The 16,986-nt window shown below is 40.2% G+C and overlaps 1 protein-coding gene across 1 annotated transcript in view; it reads right to left on the bottom strand.

Annotated features, from left to right (window-relative positions):
* JAG1 (jagged canonical Notch ligand 1) overlaps positions 1-16,986 on the bottom strand; it is a 56,685-nt gene that overhangs the window by 23,467 nt on the left and 16,232 nt on the right. Inside the window, exons 4-8 of the mRNA XM_039359398.1 lie at positions 9,221-9,475; positions 5,916-5,976; positions 1,275-1,405; positions 919-1,038; positions 179-292 (exon numbers count right to left, since the gene is read on the bottom strand). Coding sequence (XP_039215332.1) covers positions 179-292; positions 919-1,038; positions 1,275-1,405; positions 5,916-5,976; positions 9,221-9,475 — 681 coding nt within the window. The remainder of the gene's footprint in view (positions 1-178; positions 293-918; positions 1,039-1,274; positions 1,406-5,915; positions 5,977-9,220; positions 9,476-16,986) is intronic.

Raw genomic sequence — 16,986 nt, 5'->3', positions numbered from 1 at the left:
ATAATACTGGCACGATGCGCAAGTAACAAATAAAAGGTTTAAGAAGGTAGAAACTGGTACTGCGTTTTGCTAATCAGCACGATTTCTGACAGTAGTAACTATTAAGAACTATTTGGAAACTTCTGGGATGCTTAAGGAGGCAAGAGAGGTTAAAGCTTTGTCATTCCAATTCACTTACTAAGCGTGCAGGTTGGTGCTGCCCAGCCTAGCGCACAGACACATTCAAATCCAGTAGGGGTCTCAAGGCAGCTTCCTCCATTGTGGCAAGGATCCGAAAGACAGGCGTGTTCCGCTGCAGCAACAACAGAATCTCCTTCAGCTTAGCCAAAGCTGCCAAGGTGAACCCACCCCTCTCACCCTCAAAGCCCCTCCCTGCTTCCTTTGGCTCCTCCAACTTTCCATCTTGCAGTAGACCTAATACTCTGTCCATCTTTGAATGTTACCAGGTTTGTCCTGAAACCAGTGGCAGGGTGCTAAGATAGAGGCTACAGGCCAATGCGTGGAAACAATGGTTGTGGCTGACTTCCTCAAGAATGGAAGCCATATGGCAGGGGTGTCAAACTGCCGGCCCATGTGCCGGTTTCATCATACCGGAGCCACGCCGGCCCCATTGCTGGCAATGGCGAAAAAGCTTTGATACATTGTGCGACGTCACGTGACGTCACGAGTTTGACATGTTTGCCATATGGTATTTCTCCAGCTGTTTTGGACTTCAGCTCCCATTATTCTTGCCATTAGTGATGCCGGGTAAGCCAGATGAAAGATAGAGTGCAAAGTTCTGGAGAACCACTGTTTTTCTACTATGTGCTGTAATATAATTTTGCATTCTCTCCCCATCTCTCATTCTGCCCAGATGATCCCTAGGGGGGAAGCCATGGTGCTTCAATACAACAAAGTAGCCCCTGGAGAATTTCTTACCAATTTCACAGTTTTGTCCCGAATAGCCTTCAGGGCAGGAACACTGATATTTGTCAGGGCCCGTGTTGCTACAGGTCCCTCCGTTCAAACAAGGCGGGTGAGTCCCACAGTAGTTGAGATCTGCAAGGGATAAACAGGAGCCAAAGAATGAATAAGAGGTTTCAAAGCAGATGTCCTGTGTCCTCTGTCATGCTATTCTCCGAGACAAAGCAATCAGATGGCAGCAAAGCTCATAAGCAGAATAGGGAAAGCAAAAGCCAGCAGGGCCAAAGTGCACTTTCTACCTACCACCCCAACCTCTATGATATTTATCTGCATTTCAAACCCCCTCACAGCTCCTCCTAGATTCAGCCTACCTTTATTGCAGAACTGGCCACCCCAGTTGGTTTCACAGAGACACTGCCACGGTTCATTGCAAGTGCCATGGACACAGCCTGGGTGTGGAATGCATTTGTCGCAGTACTGGCCTTGCCATCCATACTGACACCTTCAAAGAAAGAGAGCTTGGAATTATATCCCGAAAGGAAATAAAAGGACCAGCGGCTGGAAAGTCCAAGTTTTGCTTTCCTGTTTTTTTTTAAACGCAGCATTCCTTCAGAGACTTATTTGGTGGCTTCTTGTAAACAAACAAATTTAACGAAGGTCTCTCTGAAGGCAGCCTTTGTACAAAAGAATAACTGTTCTGGGAGGCTCAGTGTGGAGCCATTGAGGACAAGACTCTATGCTATTCTGAAGCTCACAGAAACGCAGGAGGGAGAGTGGGTGGGTGGACACAAGAGATCAATCTCTGGGCCTTGACAAATGGCTTAGAGAAAGGAATCAGGGTGAAAAGAGAAAAGAATTAGTCAGGAGGAGCAACAATTATCCAAAGACCCTCATGAATACAAGGGGTTAGAGGCATTTCAGCAGAAAGGCAAACAGCCCAGCAGGATGAAGCAGCTAGCTAACTAGGTTCCCCTTTCCCCACAATTCTGCTCATAGATGTACCCCTGTTTGGGGTATGCAGTCACTAGGAGTCACATGCTGACATGAGGAGAAGGAAGCCACTTTAAACCAGATAATAACAGAAGTCCCAAAGCAATGTTTCTATTAGATTATCTACTTTTCCATACACAACATGAAAGGGGATAGGGTGGGAGTTGATACAGCTGCCCAGACATAGTTCAGTTCAGGAACCCCAATTCTATGATGATTTTATTTAAACTTTGGCTCAAAGGCTTATGTAAGTTTAAAACAAACAAACACATACTATAAGGCAAGTTGATGTAAGAACAAAATCTGGGAAAAATAATTTATTAGCCAAATATCCAGTCTCCCCCGCGTTCCTGCCCTTGGGCATTACAGCACTGCCAATTTTTTTTAAATAATAAAATGTACTATTTGAGGTGGAAAATGAAATATTTGCAAGTGTGAAATTGTGAGTGAACAAAAGAGGCATTTCATACCCAACATCTAGGGAGAAACCATCAGCTGCAATTACTCAACTCCACTGGACCTAACATACCAAAACAACCCTTTTCATTCGATTTTCAAAATAATACCCTGCCATACAGTCTTGTGATGAGAAAAATAACAGCAGGGATATGACTGGGGAGCTAAACACTTAGCGCTAATATCATGCTTCAATTCTCATATAAAAAAAACCACCTCAGATGGAAAGCCACTCCCCCTAATTATCTTTTTTTTTTTTTTGACAGAAGCAGCAGCTTTGAGAAAGAGAGATAGAGGCCTTGATGCCACTGACAGATTGAAAACAACAGGTATTTCAAGTCCTGATTGTGGAATCTTCTCTGAGAGCAGCAGAGCAGAGGAAATGGAAGTTCCCCTTTGAATAAAGACGCCCCAGAAGGACAAAAGACAGATTTTAATCCTTGCACGGAGAACAAAAGCTTAGAGCAGCTTCTCTCCTGCCCCTCACAAAAAAAGCTTCCTGAAATCTTGGACTACAGCCCCCATCACTGGCAGCCAGTGCTGGAAAGGAGAACATGATGTTGGGGAAGAGGGACTTCCAGAGCAGACCACTGTAGTTTAAGGGCCAACAGCCGCTGTAGCACACACTGCTTAAACACAAAACAACGTTTTTTGTTTTGTTTTTTTAAAAAAACCAGCCTCTAAAAGTCTAATTTTATTTTTAATGCTAGGCAAGGCCCATCTTGATAGTTCAGTTCCAAAAAAATAAGCCAAACTGAAGCAAGGCTAATTTTAGCAGAGGAATTTATTAAGTCTTTCCACATTAACATACATCCAACCACTCTATGCTTCAAAAAAAAAAAAAAAAGAGAGAGAGAGAGACTGGCTTACAAAGTGGATCCATTTCATCTTGATCAGGTCTTTTGGGGGGGGAGGGCTCCATATCATTTCTAATGAGAATGAAAGAAACTTCCATACGGTTTTGTTTTGGGTCTTAAAAGCAGCTTTGGCTGGGCTTTTATTTTAAACTGCTGCATTTGTAACATAGCAGACTGTGACTCATCCCAACTCAGTGGGGAAAAAAATAAAAAAGAACACAGCATATAGTTTGGTTTCTCTAAGTCCAAGAAGATAATTGAGGCTGGGGTATCAGGAAGGGCAGCTCTGCTGCTGGAGTATATATCTATATATGTATATTTTAAAAAAGAAGTGTGGGAAAATTGCACCTTAAGTAAATAAGGGCAATAATGCATGTCTGGGCAGCAAGTGGGAGGCGAGAGGCACAGGAAGGCTTGAACTCTGGAAACAAAGCCTGTTGTTCTGGCTAGCAAGGAATGCAGGCAAACCCTCTAAGGCACATTCAGCCGGATGACAGAAGCACAAATCTTTTGCTGCTTTGGCTTGTGCATCTCTTGGGATCCAGCCCAACCAAAATAGGGCAAAGAAATACGAAAGGCTGGTTGAGGGTGAGTCTGCACGGATAGACAGCGAGAGCAAGAACCTCACCACTTTTCCTCTTCTGGATATTCTGTTAGGGCTACTTAGATTTTGATCCAGTTTTCTCCACAACAAAGGCACGGGATATGGCCTACCTGCCCCCCCCCCATAGATCTTCTCCATTCCAGACAGCCCCTGCAACTGAGAGGACCCCCAGGGGAGCAGCCATGCTGGGGTCGTCCTGTTGCAGACAGAGTCCTCTCTTTTGCAAATACTGTGCAGCTACAAGGTGGAAGCCACTTCTAACATGGAGTAAGTGTCCTGAGAGAGTGTAGAGTCTCCTACTGCTGCTGAAGGAAAGTTGTGTACCGCACAAGGGCCCTCCCAGATTGACCAATTGGCAGCTCCACTTACAGATAGTCCTCGACGTACGAGCACAATTGAGTCCAAAATGTCTGTTGTCAAGCAAAACCTTTGTTAAATGAATTTTGTCCTGTTTTACAACTTTTCTCGCCACAGTGGCTAAGTGAATCACTGCAGTTGTTAAGTGAATCTGGCTTCCCCGTTGACTTTGCTTGTCAGAAGGTTGCAAAAGTTGATCACATGACCCAGGACAGTGGAACCATCATAAATATGAGTCAGTTGCCAAGCATCCAAATTTTGATCATGTAACCATGGGGATGCCAAAATGGTCATAAAAGTGTGGAAAATGGTCATAAGTCATTTTTATCAGTAATGTTGTAACTCTGAATGGTAATTAAATGAACTGTTGTAAGTCAAGGACTACTTGTATATCTTTTCAGGACCTTCTCCAGGCAAACATGAATCAATAAAGGCTTGTAAGCTGCCAGACATTGTGGGGGGTTCCCCCTCCCCCACGGCTACAAGTAATAGTCCTGTTTTCTACAGAGAGGTACTTATGGAGTTATTGGCAGTGGCCTACTCTTCTGAACAACTTGACTTTTGAGAGGACACAAATGGGGTGGGAGCCATTACCAGGGAGAGGAAAGCAGGGAGTTGATTGGCTCTGAGATTAAGAAAGAGGGAGGAGTGCGTTGGCTTGCCAAGATATGATTGGGCAGGCCTGGGGATGATTGGTCACAATACTTGCCAATGAAGGGGGAAAGATGACGTCTGACTGACCCCCTTTTCACTGTGCTTGCCACCACTTTTTGGAATATAAAGCTATTCTCTGGATTCAGACTTGCAAACCTCTAAACCTCAAGTGGTTCACTGAGGCCAGAGATTTTCTTGACCTCCCCAAATGCTTCTGGCTTCGGTGACCGAGTCTTGAAGTCAGACTAGGGAAGAAACCAAAAACCCCACAATATGTCTGAGTACACAATCAGCTTCTGGAGGGCCCTTCTGCCAGCGTCAAGGCGCTCCCTTTCCTGTGCCTGAAACGCAGGCAGCAATTACTCCGGAAAGAAAAGAAGCGTTAAAAAGCAAAGGTTCCTAACCCCAATGCTCGCCAGCCTTACCTTAATGCAAACCCAATTCAAAGATGCAACACAGTCACGATTCCTGGCTACATGCAAGCTGTTCTCCTGACCCACCTCCCCACCTCAACCTTGTCAGCTTGCCAGAAAAGACAGGAGACATCAAAGAACCACAGCAGCCCTCTGCCTCATCAAGAAGATCTATAGATGGACAAGATTCCATCCAAGCTATTAACCTCTCATCACTCTGAAGTCTGGCTCCCAAGAGCAGAGGACCCAAGGAGGCGGCATTAATCCCGTCTCAAGAATGCTCAACTTGTGCCTACTGATGGGAAAAGTTGAGGGAAAGAAGGGAGGGGAGGAGATGGGGAACACTAAAACCAGTCATATAATTACACTTACTAGAAGTAAATGCCTCAAACAGATTACCCACTAACGTTGGGCCAAGAATTTAGCTGCCATTCAGTATAGAAGGTTCACAATCTATTTGACTTCCTGCCCCCAGACTCAAATGAAATACGTTTACATGCTTTTACAGGCTTTTCCAAGCTATCTTCCCAAAGCATTGTTTTCGTTCCCGAGCCCTGGGGCTGAGAATATTTGCTTCAAAATTAAACATCAAGATTGCCCCAATGCTACTCTTTTTTTTTTTTTTTTTTACTTCACAACAATTCTGAATCATTTAAGAAAGAAAAGATTTCTTTGCTTTACCTGCATTCTCCGGGCATTTTACAAGAACCATGTTTGGGGTTGCAACCCTGACGACAGATTGCTGAAAAGAGAAAAAAAATGGAGAAAATTAAAAAGAAAGGGAATGGGAGAAATAAATGTGCAAAAGAACATTTCTTGCACCATGAATCCCCTGGAAAGTTTAATAGCCCAGTCAGCACTAGTAAAAAAAGAAACTGAGATTCTTCACGCCAGCAGCCTACAAAAAAGGGGTCTCAACCGCTCGGTGAAAGCTTCATTAACAAAATTACACCAGCCCAATGTTGAAAGTTCTAAAGACTTTAATGGCCTGCAGCATTTTCTGTCTCAAAGTAGTTTATACGTTTATGCACCCACATATTATAGCTGCAAATCATTTGCGTAAAAGCACCTTTCACCCACTCCAACAGTGAAATGTTTGATGATTTGTAATGCACTGATAGCATCATAGCCAATGCAGAACAGAAAAGCAACCAAGGGTCTTTCACCTGTTTTCTTAGCATTAACAAAGGAATCTACTTTTTTAATGCTTGTTTGTGGGTAGGAATGTGAGACATAGCAGACTCAGAAAGGGATCATTTTCAAATCAAACAAAATTGTATCTAACTTTGAGGAAAGAAGTGCATGCCAGAGGTAGGTAAGGCCAAAAAGCAAGCAGGCATGGTCATTCCACTATCTTACACATTCACAGATTCCCCATACTCTTCTTGCATGTGTGCAACAATGTGGTCCCCAAAGGCTTTCAAGCGGGAGCCACCTGGCAAGCCTAAATGACAGATGCAGGTATCAGAGTACAGGCCATTTTTATCAGAGGTCTCAGCATAGAGGGAGTCCCTGTCCAACTGCAAAGAGCTTCTCACAAGGATTTCTTAAAAAGCAAAACTAGAGAAGGGGAGGGCAGGCCAACTTGTGGAAGTCTCATGGGCAAAACATTCTTAAATTGACACCCCAATATTAACTTCTGCCCTGGTTAGTAGCAGCCGCTCAGGTTAGCAATCTTTCCCCATCATTCTGCTACATGCTCCTCTGTTTTGGCAATCTGAGGGATCCTCTCTTTTGGCAATCTGTTTTGGCAATCTGTTCGCCTAGGACTGTGCTGTACAAAGTTAAACAGTCCACAATATAAGATATAGTTGCTTTTTAAACAGAGGATATGTTTGGTTACAACTCATGATACCTTCATGCTGAATAGTATTATTTAGGCATCCCCAGGCTTTGGGGACTGGTGGCCACTTCTGGAATGTGGAGGGCATCCTGTGGGTGCCTGCTAGACGTTGGCTACTGGGATGAGGTTCATCCATTCGCAAAATGGCTGATGTAGAGGGTATAATCCCTAATTATGATCCTACCTGATACCTATTGAAGCCCCTCTTTAACAGAATCCCCCATTTACTACTATCCTTCTTCAAGGAAGGGAGGAAAACTATCATTTTTAATTTCTAAAATAAAATGAGGTCTATTAGGCCTCAGATGCGTTCTTGGCTATAAAGAAGCTTAAGTTTGTTTTGCAGCTCAATACGTATATTAATTTAAAAAAAAATATTCCAAAAAAAGCCACAATTATTCTTTCTCACTCACTTACTGACTTACACATACAGCCCAGGAGGACAGGGGGATTGACCTATATCAGTGTTTCTCAACCTTGACAATTTTAAGGCATGTGGACTTCAACTCCCAGAATTCCACAGCCAGCATTGCTGGCTGTGGAATTCTGGGAGTTGAAGTCCACATGCCTTAAAATTGTCAAGGTTGAGAAACACTGACCTATATTAAGTCAGGATCTGCAAACATAGTACTACCTCTAAGAGGCCATGTTAGACCAAGTCATATGAGGTACTGAATGGAAGTCACAACTCACAAAATAATCATGCATTATTAAACTAAAAACAAACACAGCTTGGGAGGTCTCCTGGATATATCACTAGCTGAGAAAGCTTAGGCAGCAACGTTAAAGAGTTTTGTTTTGTTTTGCCAGCTGCAGCTTTCCCTGGAGAAGTCAGTTATTCATGCACTGGTGGTGTCCAAGCTGGATTGCTGTAACACAGCCTTTACGCTGTTCAAATCCCTTCAGACCCTTCTTCACTGGTAGGGAATGTAACCGTTCAAGGATGGCTTTATCAGTAGGCTAAAGAGGTTGGTTCATGTGATATCTGCATTGTGCCAACTGCACGGTGGGCAAGTACGTTTACTGATATAATCTGCTTTTCAAACAAGTTAAACTGGTATCATCATTACAGCTTACAGAAGGAACATGTTCTGTTTATCTGCATCTTGTATGAAGCAGTACTTCTTTTACAAATGAAGGCCAATATACGCGTCCCGGGATAATGTTGCAGGATCCAATCTGGCTTGGTCACCAGGACCGACTCTACAGAGAAGTTCCCTGTGAATGGGCTCCAACATGTGCCCGAAAGCTTGGAAGACAAAATCTGCGGTCCTGGTGACTGACCCAGATTGGATCCTGCAGTGCTTCTTTTACCGTTTTGATTTGTCCACCATTCAACTTCTAACCTTAATTTCTCGGATTATAAAAGAGGAAGACAATTTTTCCATTTATTTATTTTCTCTACATCCTACATAATTTTATACACTTATGTCTCTTTTGATTACCCTTTTCTGAGCAAAAGAACCCCAAATATTCTACCTTTCCTGTTGGGCAAAGTTTCCTTTCTTCATTATTACTCTTTTCCAGCTGTAAATATCCTGAGTTAAACTAAACTGCATACAACATTCAAAGGTAACCTCCCCATAAAGGCATTACAGTTCTGGTAACTTAAATATGTGTTCATTCCTCCATGTTTCCCAGCATGGAATTTGCGTTTACCACAGCAATAAAAAAATCTTGGATGTTTGTTAGAAATCTCTTGACGACATCTGTATCTTTAGTCTCCTTACTCAGTCATTACCAACTTTGACTCCATTAGCATACATGTGAAGGTAGAACCTTTTTTTGTTAAGAGTATACTACATCGGTCATTTAATTGCCTATTCCTCTATTTTAAGAATATTCTTTCAGACTTTTTATTGTCCTTGTGTTTTAATTACCTTAAATAATTTCATATCACCCAAAATATAGACTTTGTTTACTGCTGATTTGTTCTGATCCTGTGAGCCATCTAAAGGTTTTGGGCTAAAAAGGTCAGCCTAAAATATTTTTAAAATAAAAAAAATATATTCTTACTTTGCCTAAGCTCTAGCAAAACCACTTTTCTGAGCAGATGTTTAGTTGGCCTAAAAAGATAACCTCTTTGGCCTCTAGAATTTGGGAGTGGAGGATGTACAAGAAATAGAAAATGGGTATTACAAACCTGTGTTACAGTCTGGTCCCATCCAGCCTTCCAAGCAAGTTTTATTGCCATTCTGATCACAAGTATAGTGTCCAAAGAAGTCATCTCTTGGTCGACAAAGTTTGTTGCATCCAAAACCATAGTAGTGTTCATCACAGGTGACCCGGATCTGGTATTCAAAATGAGCTACGCCAGAATTTTGCTTCAAGACCTGCCACTGACGGCTTGGATTGATCATCCCAGAGTGTGATGCCTTTTCAATAATGCTATCTGCATCTGACATGAAAAAAGAAAGAAAGAAAAATCAGTAAGAATGAAACAACCACTTGGGAGGACCTCTACTACAGTGTTAATTCACCCAAGTAGCCCCCCAAAAATGAAAGATATGGTAGTTAATGTATCAATATTGCCAAGTCTTGAAGCACCAACCTGCATTGAAGTCACCAACAGGAAATATTTTCATAGAAATTTGGGGCTACTTCATCCTTTGCTGTTGCTCTCCTAGTTAGCATTTCTAAGTACACTATCCATATATAATCCACTGAACTTCTTATTCCTAACATAGAATACCTCATTGCCCAGTTCTACCAGCTGGGTTGATAGCATTTATCCATTAAATCAAACAATTATAAAGTGAACTTTATGAATCAAGAAAATGCATCTAGAAAACACGTGCTTTATGAAAAAAACTTAACTCTAAATCTGGAGCGGAAGATATGATGATCAACAATTAGGAAGGCAGCACGAGGCTGGAACAGCTTTTACAAGCAAGAAGAGCCCAGCTCCCACTTACAATGTCTTGTGCTTTATTTTGATAATTCATCCAACAACCAGATAGCCTTTGCATAGCATTTATAAAGCCTTCGGGCCACATACAGTAGAAGTGTTGCAACAACCTACTTGGACTTGGAAAACCAATGCCAAAAATTTCCAGACAAACAGGTCTAAGCAAGCCTTTAAAGCAATAAGAGATGGTTGCTCATCTTCCCAAGTAACTTTTTAAAGCCAGTTATGGTATTTATCCATATTTTTTTTTAGGTGCCAGTTTTCAAGCTACTTTAAGCTATCATTATGTACACACTTAACTGTGAGTAAGCCTGATGAATTCATGGCATTGATGTCTGTGTGGACATGTAAAGGGCTAAATTGGAAAAACGAAGGTGGAAATAATCTGACAAGATTTCTCCATGATCTCTTTGAAGGAAAGGTTGGTTTCCAGGAAACTCATCTTAGTTCTGAAAGAAAGCCCGCAACTGCTGTGGGGTATACCTAACACCTGAAAATTTCACATTAGCATGGAACGTTGTTTATAGATCTGTGATATTTCACTTTGTAGTCTAGCCTTGTGACTTCAGTTATCTGACACTGCCATATGATTTGCTTGCTAGCAGTTCTGGGCTATGGCCTGAAAAATTTTCAAGGCACACAAAAGTGCCTAATACACTCAGAAAAAAACGGGGAGAAAAGAAAGGAAGGGGGGGGGTGGGAATTGGCAATAATGCCAAGATATATAAGTAAGGTGACAGCAGGCCTAACGATAATAAAGCAAGATAGATTTAAAAAAAACTTCCCAGTTTCCTAATGATAAAATTTTTAAAAACATATTTTCTATTTTGGAATAGTAATGAAAAAGAAACCTATGAGCTTCTGGTTGTTCTCTTTCTAAAGATTATTCCTAAAGCTCCCAGGTTATTTAATATATACACAACAGATTAATTTGAAATGAATATTCTAGCTATATTATGAACCTTGGTGAGCAGATCATGGACTAAAAACATCAACAAGCATATAAATGTATTCCAAAGCCTCAAACTAAGTTAGATGATGATAGTCTTATTTAGTTTAGTGAATTACAACTTTTCATGGCAGTCCAGGGTGTGTTATAAAATTTCTTCCAAATCAGCTGAGAATACTTCAGCTGGACAGCCATGACAAATGTAATCCATGAAGTTATAAGAAAGGACAAAAGTCAATTTAGGTATTGATGACTATGTTACTAAGACAGCCTCCTTGTTTGATTTTATTTTTTTATCATATAAGAGCTTCAGGGAGGATTATGTGATCCCACTTGATATTGTGGGAGAGGCTCTGCTCCATTTTTAGCCACAGTTCTATTTCCAGCATTATAGTCTGCTTTAATTATGGGCTAATAGAGGTATTAATACTTCTGAACAATTAAATGCCAATCAAGCTTTTAAACCATTGGAGTTATTGCAAGAAGAATTGCAACTGAAATGTGGAATAGCAGTAAATTCTGTTAAAACTCATCCTGATTTCCCCATGTGATCCAAACACATTAGAAGCCTCCAAAACTATTATCAGCTCAGAAATGCTAAGTTAGACAATTCTAAATCTGCAGATATTTTTTAAAATAGACAGTTAAAGAACATTGCAGAGGTAGATATTGATATAAATAGTTAGAATATCATTAAATCTCTTTAAAATATTAGTTTAGCCAACACAAAAAATGGCATGATGGAAATTTAAAATGACAGGGGACATTTATGCACAAGATTTGGACTTGTCCCATTAAAGACCAGTTTTGGCTGAATGCTCATATATTTTTCAAATGATTTTGGGAAAAGTAATTACACTGAAAGATACGAGTATGATTTTGAACTCTGCATTAAAAAATTGGAATTTAACATAATCGAGTTATGGATTTTCAGCAAAAAGATTCAGCAAACTATATTATTCTCTTACGACAGAAATACAGCAATTTACAATTTATCTTCAGTTACAATCTTGAACTAATAGTACATGCTCACTCCCTACTTATGAACTGGCTTTACAGGCATAGTGGAAAGACCGATATTATGCTATACAGTATAGTTAAGGTTTAACACTATATTTAAAAACCGCTTTCTGCAAGGATATCATACCTCTCTTTTGAGAACAGTTATGCTGGGAACATAGACCTAGTTACTTATTCAGCTAACAGCTTTCAAAATATTTGTTCCAGGGCACTTTGTAATGTAAATTGCACCATAAAGGCCCATTGCTGCACACTTCATTTCTCTAATAATGGAGATACCTGTAGGGCCAATTCACACGTGCATGTCAACAGATCCCTTATCAAGGGATGCAAGGAAGCATGCTGCTAGCAACTGCATGACCTCTAGGTCTGCAGAGTTAGTTTTATGTTCACATAAAGCTCTGAAGAGACAAGGGGAATGCAACTTATGTGTGTAAAATGCTCCGCCTCTGCCTCCCCCCCCCCTTCACCTTGGTATATCAGAACATCATTGGGCAGTTATTAGCCACCTCACAGGAAAAAACAAGCACTCACATAACCAGCTGTGGTAGGATTTTCCACATATTCTTTACTCCTTCTCTCCCCTCCCACCTTGGCAGCTTGCAGTACCCAAAGAAAATTAGTTCAGAGATTGAGAAACCTTCCATTACTAAGCCACAGAAATGGAAGGTTAATGACTAGCAATCCAATGGCGGCAGACAGTGAAAAAAAATAAATCCAGCTTGCCTAGAGAGAAAGCGATCTGTAGATTTTGCCACTGACCACGCTGGAATCTTACACTTTGAATCAAAATGAGAAGAGAACCCCCCCCCCAAAGCAATTGGACACTGATAGGAATGTAGGAAAGAGAAGGTATACAGTATATTGAGGGATGAAGGTATCAATAATAACAACAACAATAATAATAATTTTGCCTAAGCTCATCACAAAATGTGTTTATGGTGTTTGGGCAAGTCAAGATCCACAGATAAAATGCTGTTTTCTTGCTTAAATGGCAGATAGTTTAGAAAGGCTAGATCCAGGGCTTTTTTTCTCATAGAACGCCCAGAACAGAGTTCCGGCATCTTTTTTGGATGGAACTTTGTAGGGTAGGCAAGGCGGGTTGTATGACGTGTGTGAGTTCCGACACCTGTTTTTTTTTTTTTTTTTTTTTTTAAGAAAAAAAGCACTGGGCCTATATCATTAGTTTACTTACTAATCTGGTCTGTTGTAGTGGGATGCCTGGCTATTAAGATCCTTTCAGCTTCTGAAATCAAAATCCAATTTTCCAAGGGGATATTCTGTACTGTTAAACCAGGACACAGTTGGCAATCAATTATATTACTCAGACGAAAAAGGGCTCAAGCAGTGCTGTGTAGCTTTTTTTCTCTTGTTAAGGTAACCAAGTAGGCTACAGCCTCATAAGTTTGAAATAAGGAAGCTATGCCTACTCAGAGACTCATAAGGTCATTATTTATCCATCAGCATTACCATATCACATACAATGGTTAAATCAACCCTCAAGGCCATCTTTACCCATCTAAGAGTATTCAGAAAGTGGAATACATTTTTTAAAACCAAATCAACATCCCTAGGTGACCTCAACAATTTTAGATACATAAATAAGAATCCACTTGGATTTAAAGACTATAGAGATTAGGGTAGGGAGAATCAGACAATACATTATCTTCAAAATGCCTTCCTAAGGTCTGCTTGAATTATTAGGAAATATACTGATAATATCTAATACTATTCAGAATGCATTCTTTTAAACTGTTAGTTGACTTTCTCATTCTAACAAACTAGAGGTTCCAATCTCGCAAAAGATTCCAGACACCTGTAATTTACTTATGTATTATCTCAGCCTTATTTAGGAAGAATTTCTGATAACTTTCAATTATGTTGCTGATGTGTCCTTTAAAAGGAGATGTTCATGATATGTTCCAGAGGAAGAATGCCTAGTCCTACAGGTTCAAGTCCTTTGAAAAAACCAGCATGGTACCGGCCAATGACCTTTGCTAGCTATCTTCAGACCCAGTCTTTTACAGCCTACACTGGATTGCAATTCCCAGAATTCCTATGCACCATGGCCAAAAGTATTTGTAGGCTAAATCCCATTATAGCCATTGTAGCTGATTTCCTAGCAGGCATCAGACTGCCTATCCTTTTAGTACATTTGACACCTCCCATCGAAAATACATCTGAAGAAAGCATTTTAAATTGTCATACATCTGTTTTTCAGAGAAAAGACCAATAAAATACCTACATATGTACCATAATTACTCCATACTTGCTTCTAAACTTATTCTTCAAGAACAATAAACTCTTCATATTTGGAAAGCACCTCAAGGTAACACAGAGAAAGATTCTTATTGTTCTTTTGAGATCCTGGAATTCAGGACTCGACCAGACTTGAATAAGATACTATTTGTTTGGAGGGCTGCTGAATGTGAACCACTCAGAAAGCTTTAACTGGATGGCATTAGAAACAAGATGGTAGACTAGACAGTTATCTTCCAGATATGTTAGACTACTTCTTCCAGTAATCTATCCTAATTACTGGCTATGCAAGATAAAAGTGCTCAGAACTGAAATATAATTGAGAAAATTTGCTCTTTAAATAGGGCTAATAGGGCTTCTGGACTCTAGCTTTAGGGAACAGCATTCTAAAATTTTCCCCAAAATATTTAACACTTCTATTAGGAAAGATGAATGTACTGTTATCCAGTCTAAATATTGTTTCTCCAAAAGCAATTTAGAATGGTTCAGTTACATTAATTAATCTACCTCATTCTTTTAAAACACATGTAAATTATGAATCAATTGCCATTGCAGTATTCTTTCTAATCTATTCATTATAAAGTTCTATGACACCTAATAAAATTTTGCAATAGCAGATAAACAATGTAATATTGAAAAGAGGAAGTTTGCACTGCATGGCCACCATTGTGATCAATTATGCAATACCAGATCTACTGCAAATTGACTCATGAATTAAGTGCAAAGCTCCATCTCGACGTGGTCAAACATGCTTTTCAGAAAAAAAGATTTTAAGTAACATTTTTTTTGGGGGGGGGGGAAGATGGGGGTTGGTGAAAAACTTCACTTCCAGAATGTTTGAACAAATAAAGGATTCATTGTGAAGCTTCAGACATTCTGTTTCATGAAATAAAGATGAGATCTATTCAAAGCAGAGATAGTACAAGATGCAGAATGAAAAGAATTAGGCTTTTCTAGCAAACAAGACTTCTTTCAAATGCAGAGTTTCTCCAATAGAGTCAATGTGGCAACACCTATATGAGAGTCACTTCTCTTTCATATGTTGCTTATGCTTTTATGCCAGGGCCAATCTTGTATTTTCTAGTTTTAGTGTCCACAAAATACACTTGCTTCTGTAATGGAAGTGTTCTTCATCCTTTCCTTGCAACGCAGAAGAGAACATCCAACCAATGATGAAACCTTCACCATTGTTGTTAAGATATACCATGAGTAAATGTTAGCAAGCAAGTTTCTCTGGAGGAAAACTTTCACAACAATTTTGGGAAGAAGATGATTAAGATAGATAGAAATGAGACGTATGGCCCTGCACAATGAACTCATTGTTAAACTGCTCTCCTCCTCCCTCTAAAAAGGGGATACAAAAAGAACTAGAATCCAACTGAGTGCTAACAGTGACAGCAGGCATACACGTGATTTAAAAATGGAAGACAGTGTTGGTGGCGACGGACATCTGCCTAAGTTAGCAAGACCTAGGAAATCATTTGCTTCTATCTCCAAATCATGATGCAACGTTAGCAAGCTTTAGAACCCCTTGTTGCTTCAAATATGAAGGAAGGATCTCCAAAACTTCATCTCTTCCTTGAATTGGACTTGAGCCATCTCTGAAAAGCCAGAATGACTGCAGATGTTACTCATTTATCTCTGCAATATATCTGTCATCTATTTAGGTGACATATACTGTATGCTACCAATTTTCCTCTAATCCATACATAGGGCTTCATCTGAGTTTCCTGACATAGAATCATGCTGTAGGCCAAATGAAAACATACTCATAAAGTACTAGCACATGACATAAAAAAATGTATGGAAGCAATGTGCATAGAGAAAGTACTATAACAACAATAGACACTTATAGGAAAACCAGCACTTATGAGTTCGCCAGGGAAAATTAAGGAGGATTGTGCAGGTACATTTCTCTAAAACAAGGGTGGGAATGATGGGCCCTTTTATGACTTGTGGATGCTGGCTCAAGAATTCTGGGAGTTGATGTCCACAAGTCATAAAGGGGCCACCATTCCTCATCCCCATGCTCTAAAAGAAAACTAGTGGGACATATATGGTTTCAATGCACTCATGAATTCAAATGTTCTTATATGCTGGGGTATTCCAGAGATTTTGCCAATTTCTTTTCTGTATGGTTTGAATTCCAATGAGAAATGGAATAGTGGCTGATGAAAAACATTCATAATCCCATGAGGCAGAATGATTGAACCAATGCTCCATTGCTTATGTCAAGCTTAAGAGAGTGCAGGGTGATTTTTTTGGCCCCACTGGTCAAAGAATATGCCTGGGTTTTTGTCCAATGTCTGCTCCCAAGGAGAAGGGGCAGACAACTGAGTAGGCTTTCACAACATGTTTTATCTTGATTGTTAGTTATGTTTAATTCTTCATGGCAGACAGCCTTTTATGCCTAACTCAGGGGAGTTTCAGATGCATTCCTTCCCTCAGCTCCATCCTTTTTCAGATTTCTCACCTGAGATCAAAAGCTTGACCAGATCCCTAATTATTTTGCTGGAGAAAACCTGCCATTCCTATCTCATTATCTCATGGCTTCTATATCTGCTACTTAGGTCCCTACCTCTACTAGCAGCTTCATCCCTAGGGAAGACAGATATTCTCAAATGGAACATCTGTAAGTTTCTGCCATGGCAGAAAAAGGACTTTTTCTGTCATGGCAGAAAAAGCATTTATATCCTACACCAAGTTATAAACTACATTCAAAGACAAGGTTGATAGAAGACATCTAGTTTTCCTCATTCCTTGACGAGATCCT

This window comes from Crotalus tigris, unplaced genomic scaffold, assembly GCF_016545835.1.
Source record: "Crotalus tigris isolate CLP2741 ecotype Arizona unplaced genomic scaffold, ASM1654583v1 scf7180000019070.2622420, whole genome shotgun sequence".
Classification (NCBI taxonomy): Eukaryota; Metazoa; Chordata; class Lepidosauria; order Squamata; family Viperidae; genus Crotalus; species Crotalus tigris.
Note: the sequence above shows the minus strand (reverse complement) of the source record. Positions and strands in the feature narration are given on the sequence as shown.